Genomic DNA, 11011 nt, shown 5'->3' on the forward strand with positions numbered 1-11011 from the left:
TAAGGCTTAGAATAGGAGAGAGAGAGAAGAGAATGATTTTTGGTGTAAAAGAGAGGAAGAGAGAATAATTTGATGCCCCTTAATGTAGAAAGGAGGGGGGTATTTATAGGGAAAATGAGTAGAGGGAACACACGGAACCCTAAAAAGATAAAAACCCTAAATATTAACACCGCGACACGGCAGTGAACACCGTGACACGGTGCCAGGCACCGTCAGACGGGGGAAAATCCCGTGACGCGGGGAAAATTGGAGTGACACGGGACATATTTAACCTACGGGAAGTGAAAACGGGTGAAGGGTTTACGCGGAAAAGACACGAGAAAATTTCGTGACACGGCACACGTACCGTGACACGGCAGTGTCCACCGTGGCATGGTACAGTACACCGTGTCACGGTATGGGAAAATGCAGAAATTACACGGAAAAAGCACCGTGACACGGTGAGAAATACGATATCATGGCAGCAGGTACCGTGTCACGGCGTCAGGTACCGTGCCACAGTCGATTTTCACGTAAAAAAGCTTCGAAAATAGCACCGTGACACGATGTAATCTACCGTGTCACGGCACCAGGCATCGTGCTATGTCAACAGGCGCCGTGACACGGTGCTTTTACACCGTGCGCGGTAAATCCAGTTTTTTTATACGTTTTTAAAATCATCATAACTTTTGATCTGTAACTCAAAATAAGGTATATATTATATCATTTGAAAGCTTATGAAGTCGTCTTTCCAAGCCAATTAGAATCAGGTGAAAATGATTTGTAGATTTTAAGATATGGCCGTTTTAGTGGAAGGGTGTCGGTTTTGGGCCGAGTTTAATGTTTTGCTCATATCTTTTTTTGTTATAGCTCGGAATTGGGCTTATGATATATGGTTGGAAAGCTCTTTTCAAGCCCCATCCAATTATTAAATCATTGGACCCAGATTATGGACCAAAATAAACTGGATTAAATGTTTTTATAAAAAGGACACGAAATGAATGATTTTAAAGGACACGAAATGAATTATTTTGGGTTAAAAGGCACGAAAAGAGGAGAATAAGTTATGGTTTGGGGAAATGGGCTAATATTTGGGTTGGTTTATGAATGTAAATATGGATTTAAGCACTCCAAGATTAAATACGCAACCCGACCAATAATGGCGGTGAAAGGTTGTTCATCATCGGGTTTGGTTTTGGGGCGACATTTTTAGGTGTCTACAACAGGACATGTCAAAGATAGAGAACCTATAAAAGACTGATTAAAAATGTAAAGTAAAACGAGTATGATTGATGATCTAAATATCATATGTCGGTTGACTGATAATCCTTTCCAGAAATTTATAAGTGATTCTACCCTTTTTATTTGGTCTAACCATTTGTATCTTAATGCACTACATTGTACAAATGCTCTGACCAATTTCTATGTTTATCATACATTACATTACAGATGCAATATTTTGATTTTTGAAGCTCATACCAATTGTTGATGAATGGTTTAATATGAAGATTATGGTTTTGTAATAATACATAGATTTAATTGGAGTAATGAACTGTTTGTGGTTTGACACTTATAGACTTATAGTCTGGAATGAATGTTTTAGGATGTCTAATTTGAATATGCAAGAGTCACATAAGCGCCTAAGGGATGATGATGATGAAATGGACTCAGTTGTGATGGTTTTAGGTTTTATTATGGTAGTAGTAGGAGCATGGTATGGTAAGAAATATAGATTAAAGGAGATAACATTGAATGAATGTGAGCGTTCTAGAATAAGAGCTACATGGATGAACACTTTGAGGAATGATAGGATATGTCGAGAGCGATTACGTCTCGATATACGTCGTTTTGAGAGGCTATGTCATGTATTACAAACTAAAGGTGGGCTAAAGACCACGAAAAATGTCACGATAAAAGAGATTGTGGCTTTATTTCTTCATACCCTTGCCCATGATTTGAAAAATAGAACAATGCAAGCCCTCTTTGCACGATCCGGAGACACTGTGAGTCGTCAATTTCATGTAGTTCTTGCATCCATGCTCAAGTTAGGGAAATATTACATCAAACAAGCTGATCACACTATTAGTTATGTTGATGATAATAAATGGAAGTGGTTCGAAGGTGTTATGCGAGCTCTTGATGGGACACATATTGATATGATTGTGCCAATTGAGGATCGACCTCGCTATCGAGATAAGAAAGGGAACCTTAGAGCTAATGTACTAGCCTCTTGTGATCCTAACCTTCGATTCACGTATGTGCTACCTAGTAAGGAAGGATCCGCATCAGATCCTCGTGTCCTTCGGGATGCTCTTCGTAGGCCTAATGGTGTTAAAGTGCCTAAAAGTAAGAACATAGGCATGCATATATATATATATATATATATATATATATATATATATATATATATATATATATATATATATATATATATATATATATATATATATATTATTTTGTATAATGATTGAGTTATGTGAGTTTGAATGTATAATTAAAATATTAACATTCTCTAATGCAGATAAGTATCTTCTTGTTGATTTAGGATATTCTAATGCTGAAGGTTTCCTAGCTCCATACAAAGGTACTAGATACCATTTAAATTTGTGGAGAGGAAACACTCCTACAAATGAAAAGGAGCTTTTTAACTTGCGACACTCATCTGCTCGAAATACCATTGAAAAGGCATTTGGGTTGTTAAAGAAGCGTTGGAGCATTTTAAGAGATTCTAGCTATTTTCCAAAAAAAATTCAAGTAAGAATTATCAATGCTTGCTTTATCCTACATAATTTTTTAAGGGAAGAAAACATGGAGGAAACGAGTCTTATGCAAGAGGTGGACCGTGAATTGATAAATATGGAAGCAATAGATGAGGAAGATTAAGAAGAAGACTACATTTAATCCGCTCGAACAACAAATGAGTGGAACAAATTTAGAGATGACCTTGCTAAGAAGATGTTTCAAGAATATGTGGCACGAAGGGGTCAAGCTACATAAGTTTTAGTTGTAATGAGACATTTGTGTATTATTTATGGTATGTCATAAGACTATTTATTATGTAATGAGATATTTGTGTACTATGTATGGTTTGTCTTAAAACTAGTTTGCATTTCTTCTTGTCATAAAACTAGTTGGCCTTTCTTCTTGTCATAAAACTAGTTGGCCTTTCTTCTTGGCTTGTTCTATTCATTTTGGTTTTAGCATTAGTACAAGTGTTGATTTGATTTTTTATTTTCTTGTCTACAGGACCTTTGAACATCATACATTTTTAGGAGACGTGGGAAAGAGCCTATGGCACCTTCACAATCACAAAGAAGAGGCTATAAAAGTTGGAATATTGAAATGGATGGTGTACTCACTAGAACATTGTTTGACCAGATTAATAAGAGAAATAAGGGTGATGGAGAATTCAAATCGCAAGCTTGTCAAGCTGTAGTGGATAACATGAGGAAAGAATTGGGTATCTTAGTCACCATGGATCAAGTGAAGAATCGGATCATGGTTTGGAAGAAACATCATTCGGTCATCAGTGATATCAAAACTTACACAAAGTTTAAGTGGGATGATAAAAACAAGATGATAGTGATCCCTAATCCCCGTAGAAGACCTTCAAGCATGGCATGTATACTGTATGGTATTATTCTGACCAGAAAATATTTTGCTATATGTTTTGTCCTGCATTATTCATATTTTTCTGTCCTACATTATTCATATTTTATTGAAATTACTAATACATTAGTGTTGGGTGTTTGTTTATCTGTTTTCTATCTGTGCATTCCAAAATACTCGGTATATGGATTATAGTTCTAAATAAATACACATTGTTATATTAGATTTGTAAAATTAATGGTGGATGGAATTTTGTTGGGCAGCAATATGGGGTATGGTTGTAAGTTCTTGCAAGTGATTCAATGTAAAGGGATAAAATGACTTAATTAAAACAACCAAAGTACTCTCTTTTGTTGCAAGTTAATACCATTATACCAGTTTTGATCATTATTTCTAGGCAACTTCTAGCATAAAAATCAGATTTCCCCTGAATATTTTGAGGATTTCAGTTATTTACATATGTATTATACCAACACCCCTATATGTGAGATATTAAGCACAAGGATTTGGTTTACTTTAAACTTTTCAGCTTTCAGTATCAACTACTTGTCATTGGAGTGTCATATGTTGTTACTGTAAACAGTAAATGCTGCCTTAACCCTTACATAAAATCGGCAGAGTGATACATTAATACTATGTAGTAGTTTTTACTCTGAACATGCTTTGTGATGTGCATCATTCTTGGTGAATTGACCTGGTGAATTGAGGAGCATTTAAATCAAATTAAGGTCTCCAAGTAGTGAATTAATTCGATTATGATTCTAATTAGGCCAGACCAGAATCTGTTAAAATATGAGATGAAATCTGGACAAAAGTGGTCATAAAATTGTGATCGAGTATGGCATTTGTAATCTAAATTTTGTATGACTTTCTTTCTAGCTAATTAGTTTCTTTTGTTAATAGGAAACACCTACTACATCTACATATTAAAACAAATGCATTGAGAATTGGGATGACATTTGTACCTTGTTTGCACCTGATAGAGCAATAGGAGATGGTGCTGATGTTGGGGTTTGATTAGTCCGACTTACCGCGGAAGAAAACCCGAGCCAAGAACACACTCGTAATAATTAAAACCATAAAGCATAATTAACTTAATGACAAGATTAGGATAGTAGTTATACCTTTGACGCGTGCTTCGCCCGACCCCAAGGGGCTCTTACTTCGAAAGCGAGTCTCGAAAGTACGACGACCTCCAACAGAAGTCCACCCACAACTCGACCACCGACAACGGTCTAATGCCTTGGAGTTAGCAAGGCCCGACCAAAAACCCGAGTAATAAATGTGTTCAAAGGTTTTCACAATGGTGATGCATTTTTCAACACTTACTCAAGTGCCTTTCCCAATACCCCAACTTGGGTATTTATAGGGAAAGGCATGAGTGAGAAAAGCTCTCTCATCAATGTGGGACAGGTTGATTTTCCCATTTTATTTTAAAGCTAAAATAAAATTAATAACCAAACTACTAATAAATCAACAAGTGGCAAGCTCTCATGAGGGAGTAGGTGAGGACCATTTAGAGAAGGGAGGGACCAAACTTGCTCCCCACTCCCTCTCCCAAAACCGGCCAACACATCATTCTTCCTTCCTCTCACCTTGCACCACATAGCAGCCCCACTTGGGCATCAAGGCACCCATGTGGGCTGCCTTGCTTGCAGCTACCCATGGTCAGCAGGCCTAGCACGCGTGAACGGGCTGCTTGTGCTCTCGGCCAGCAAGCCACGCACCAAGAGTGCGGGCTGCTACCGAGGCTGCTGCTGGCCTCATGCGCGTACATGGTAGTGGTAGCCATGCTAGCACTGGTGCGCTAGCACTCACCAGCCAGCCTAGGCTCGGCTTGGTGCGCACGCTAGCCACCATGCTATGCTATATGCCCCTAGCACTTGGTTTGCTTGGGGCATTCCGATGCTAGGGGTATTTTGGGAATTATGTTGATTTATTAGTATTTTCTCGTTTTGTCTTTTATTATTTTTTACTCGCTTTCCGATGCTCGGCTTCGACGCTCCAAGCTCGAATTTCTGACGTCTAAATATTAATTACTCAGTCGACTCATTAGTTACTTCTGAATGAATTTGTCACTTCGGCTCGTTGGTTACTTGGGTGTGACTCGAAGGGTTCAGTCAAGATTAAGCTATAAAATAAATTATACATTAATATTACTGATCGGAAGCGGCCTCCACCCAGGCATTGCGATCACTTGACCTCACTGAATAATTAGCTTTCTAATAATTCCGAACCCCCTATCGGAATAATACACTTGTTCGAAGGACACCATTCCTTTCAATCTCCCCCTTGCCCTTCCGGACAAGTGAGCGTTTAGTGTATAGCCCTTTTCCAATGTCACTTAATGTCTCTTCATAAACTATATATAAGGTAAGATTATTCCTCATCCTTATTACGTCCATAAGTGTTTCTCGAAATTCGAGTTTGACTGTCAATAAACAGATGCTTTCACAGCCTTGTAAACAACAAAGACATGTTCCCTATCGTTAGTAGGGAGACATTTCCAGCTTTGTAATGTAAGCTTCTCTTACTAACAGGACCTAGCCGCTCGGTTGTCGTCGTTATAATCTCCATGTACGGCAGACGTTTGACCAACACATGTTAAGTTCGCGTACAACTGCTCTCCAACTTATGCAACCAACCACTCCCCTTTTAAGGTGGTTTATGGGGTGAATCCGAAGCTACCCCTTGATCTTATTCCCTTCCCTAAAGGAGAGCTTGTCAATCAAGATGCTAAGGCCAAAATGCAAGCTATGCAAAAGTTACATTCTCAAGTTCGGGCAAGACTACTTTATTTTACTCGTATTCATGTGCGCTTTCTGACTAACATGCAATCATTAGGTTAACCCTAAACCTGTTTAATCTATGTTGGTTGAATATTAATGCACAAATAAAACTATTATTGGCGATCACTTGGATTAAAATCATATTAGCATAAACCAAATTATTAATTATCTTATTAGGCATGATTTCAAGTACAAATTCCCTTTAACCCTGCAGAAAAGGCGTGATCAAGAAATAACAATAATATATATCAAGCAACATAATAATAATCTTAATAATCATAACAATCATAATCATAATTTCAATAGAGCATAATATTAATAGCAAGATCCTAGACATGATACTAACAGGATTAATAAAAAAACCCTAGCATGTCACTAAACAATAAAAATCAAAGCTTTAAACTTAACATGATACTAACATGAAATTAGAAAGAATAAAGAGCACCCTTAACATGATACTAGAAAGCATTAAAACATCCTAACATGATACCAGGAATTAATCAAATCTAAGCATGCTTTCTACATCGAAATAATAGGGAGTAAGCTAATCACTTACTTTGAAGCCTCGTACCTCTTTCTAATAACAAAATACACGCGTTAGTAAACTTCAATAATAAATCAAATAATTAAATCAAATAATTGAAAGAAAGAGTTAAAAAGTTTAGACTGGATTTGGGGTCCAAACCCTCAGAAATTATCAACCTTTCACGTCTAGGGCGAAGACAACTTCGAACTAAGCTTGATGTGTCTAGAACTAATGAGTGCGGTATGGCGTTTTTTTGAGAAAAGCTAGTTTAGAGAGATTAGAGAAAGAAAGATATATCGCTCGAGAGAGAAGAGAAGAATTATATAATTCTGGTTATTGTTGATTATTGAAAACGAAGGTCGAAGGACCCTATATATAAGAAAATAGTCCGGAATCCGATAGAAAAGAGTTAGAGTTTCAAAAGGAATAAAACTCATCCTGTCGCCAGGGGACAAGTGCATCGCCAGGCAACAGGGTGCATCGCCAAGCGCTGCACTTCAGCGCTAGACGACAATCTTGTCGTGAAGCGGTGCAATGGAATTTAACGCGTTTTCAACACGGAATCCACTTCTCAATATAATTAAGTCGTAAAATTCGTGTTTAAGGGTAAAATTGTATTTACATAAAAACACTTATTTTAATCCGAGTAAAACTCTAAAAACATAATTATCAATCCTAATTCCATTAGAATTTAAGAGAACCTTCTAGATGATTCTAGAAGACTATAATCAATCCTAATAGCTTTAGGAATGATAATTAACACTAGGCCCTCCTCTAGATCATTGGGCCGCATGTAAGAACCAAACCGGACCCAGTCTAGTATTTTGGCCATAACTTCCTCATTATTCATCGGAATTGAGCTTATAATATATCGTTGGAAAGGTCTTTTCAAGCCCCATCCAACTACACCATTATTGGACCCTTATCAATGACCAAATTAAACTGGACTGGACATTTTCATAAAATAGTGTAAGAAAAAGAATATTTTCGAAAACAGAAAGAAAGATATTTTATAAAAACAATCGCTTCACTAGAATTTTCACAGTTTCACTTCATTTGATAATCATTTGATGTGAAAGGTATTCATCAATTGGTTTAGTTTTGGGGAGACACAATTGGGTGTATATAGAAGCCCCCACTTTGATTGAATTTGGAGAAACTTAGGTTTCTAAAACAAAAGTCAAAGAATCGATTGGGACGGAGAATGATTCAAAGCATTCTGCAAACTAGCTTTAGTTAAACAGATAAAAGAGTTAAGAAACACGTATCTTGCAGCGTCGAGCACACGTCTCTGGAGTAACCGATTTTGTTACGACGATCTTCCTCAAGCTAGGAGACACCGCCTGAAAACTGCTACCGAAGACCACCACTTGTTGATCCTCAATGCTTGCTTGAATTCTGCTGGTGCGATACTTTGGGTAATGACAATCTTCTTTTCTTCAGGAACAATTGTCAACACAAGTCTTGTCTGATGTATGAAAATTCGATTTAGGGAAAGTTGTCAATGCTTCATAACAATCTATCCTTGGAAATGTTGCCACGATGAAACGACAATCCATGTCTCGAAAACTTTGCCAAAAGCCAATTTTGGGAAATGTTGTCAATGTTTCGTAACAATCTGTCATAAGAACCTTGCTACGATCGACAATCCACGTCTTGGAATATAACTCTTGAGAGCAATCCACCTTGGAAATTTGCCAATGCTATGCGACAATCTGTTTAGGAAAATATTGCCACAATTGATAATTCGCGTCTTGGAACACTTGCAAAAAAAAAGTCGATCGACAACCCACTTCGGGAAAATTTACCACTACTAAAATGTATGACAATCCACGTTGATGAACTTTTGCCGGAATATTAAGATGAATAGAGACCTACGACAATCCTTTGGGAAATTTTGCCATAGGGAACTGGGTGTATGACAATTCGATCTCGGAAAAACTGCCAAGGATTCTATGAATATATGACAATCCGAATATGGAATAATTTGCCAAACAGAGAAGGAGTACGACAATCCACGCTTGGAAACTTTGCCAGAGGTGACAATCCAATCATGGAAAAATTATCGTTGAAGAAGATACGCGACAATCCACACTTGGAAATATTGTAAATTTGAGATGACAATCCAATCTTGGAAAATTTGTCGTATAAGTGATGTGCTTGCTTTTAACCAATGCCTTGGTGCTTGTAATGAGGCAATGTTTAGGCGCTTAAGTTAAGTGAGACGATCGTCGTCAGGTCAATCACTTATCGCGATTGTAATCGAGCCGACTACTAATCATGTCAATTTGCTTATAGGGGCTAACTGGCATACCAAGGAACCCAAAAGTGTTTTATGAGGTCCGCATAATTTAATACGGGGGCCACGCATTGTGTCGCTGCACCGACGCACGCTGGAAACCGCTGTCGCCCGGCGACAGCCTTGTCGTCTTGCGCTGAAATCAGGTTTATATTCGCGGTTTTTTGAAAAATCCGGGAATGTTCTTGCTCACTAGAATGTACCTGAATTTATATTTTGGACTATAGGACTTTGCTTATCTTTCTTTAGGGTAAACCTAAGGCTTAATGTTGCTTAACTCATTTAGACTTAATGTGTTTTGAACACATATGACTTGACATGACTCACATATGACTTGACTTAACTCAAGGTGTAAACCATACTTAATGATGACTCACTCTATATGAATCGTGTGTGCATTGACTCGAAAAAATAAAAATTTCCGTCATTTTTAAGGAGTGTTTGGGGGTGCATGTTGAATGAGCATTGTCAAATATATGCGTTTGATGCTGTCTCTCAAGGTGCAAGGATTAATTTATCCTAGGCTATCTAAATTGTTGACTCAATAAAGAAAGTATTTAGGTAACTTAGGCACGGAGGCTAAGAACTTCATACGTTGTGATGCAATGATGAATGATGAGTGATAAATGATTTGGTTATGTCAAGGCATGCTTCAATGTTGTGTTAAGATTTCATGACAAAGGGTTCCTAAAGGAAGTATCTTATGGTCATGTATCTGTGATGTGTGTGAAAGTGACACTAAAGCTAGGCCGCAAAGGCTAAGTGTGGAAAATATTTTGAGAAGAGTCAAATAATGGTGACTCTTAGGCTAAGGTAAGCTAATGATGTAGGGATCAAGCCCCTAAATCTAGCTCTAAGTGCATAGGGATGAGAATTGGAGTTCCCTTAATATGATCATAGTGTGGGTGTGTGAATGTAAATATAATGCATTTTTATTATGGCCGCACCTCGATGTGAGGTTGTCTACGTATCTGTTAGGAATCAGGCAGAACGTAGCTCTAGCCAAACCTCGCACAAGTGTGTGTATACCTCAAAAAGGTCTTTTTAAGGGTTTTAACGTGGTTAGGCTAAAGGTTGAAGAAGAAGGGGATAAAAGTTCAAGACCCTAGATAAGCCCCCAAGGTGTGCAACCTTGCTTTTGAATCTTTATATTTTTATACTTGAGGCTTTTAATCTTTTTTAGCTCTCTTGCTTTTTTTTTTTGTTTATTTTTTACTCTTTTTCTTTTTGCTTTTGCATTTTTTATATTTTGATAAGTGTGGGCAATCCCAATCATGCGGTCTATCACTCACTTGGCATTCATGTTTCTCAGGCACGGTACCGAGCACTCGATAAGAGACGCAATCCAAGACGTGTTCTTATCAAAGATATTTTCATATCAAAGACATTGGAACACTTGCCCTTTTGCACACTTTTATTATTATTTGCTTATTTTTGCTATTTTAATCTTTTGAATCACTCAAGATTTTGTTCATTGAAAATTGCATAAGTTACACACCATCCCATCCCGAGGTTAGGTAGATGTGGGTTGAAAAAATGAAAGGTCTATCGTTAGACGAGTTTCAAAGTGGTTTATCAAAAAAGTGATTGTATTTTTTAAGGTGAAGATGATATGATAGGCTACAAGGGGTGCCTCTAATTATGGGTATACCTTGTGCTTAGTTCGACATGGATTTTATTTTATTTTTTTAATGCAATGCAATGATCATATGCAAGGAAAGAAATGCTCTTTTTATTAAAAGGAAAAAAAGAAAAGTCCTACAAAATAACATCTAAGGGAAAATGTAAGGTGCCTATGCTAGACTTATT

At 37.4% G+C, this 11011-nt stretch overlaps 1 protein-coding gene across 1 annotated transcript; it reads left to right on the top strand.

Moving 5' to 3' along the window:
- Positions 1–1583: 1583 nt before the first annotated feature.
- LOC145577955 (uncharacterized) lies at positions 1584–2976 on the top strand. The gene is given in 2 exon segments (XM_081635370.1): positions 1584–2325; positions 2501–2976. Coding segments are annotated over 2 exon segments (1218 nt in total).
- The last annotated feature ends 8035 nt before the right edge of the window (positions 2977–11011 follow it).

The sequence above is a fragment of the Chenopodium album genome, chromosome 14, assembly GCF_948465745.1.
Source record: "Chenopodium album chromosome 14, dcCheAlbu1.1, whole genome shotgun sequence".
Taxonomy (NCBI): domain Eukaryota; kingdom Viridiplantae; phylum Streptophyta; class Magnoliopsida; order Caryophyllales; family Amaranthaceae; genus Chenopodium; species Chenopodium album.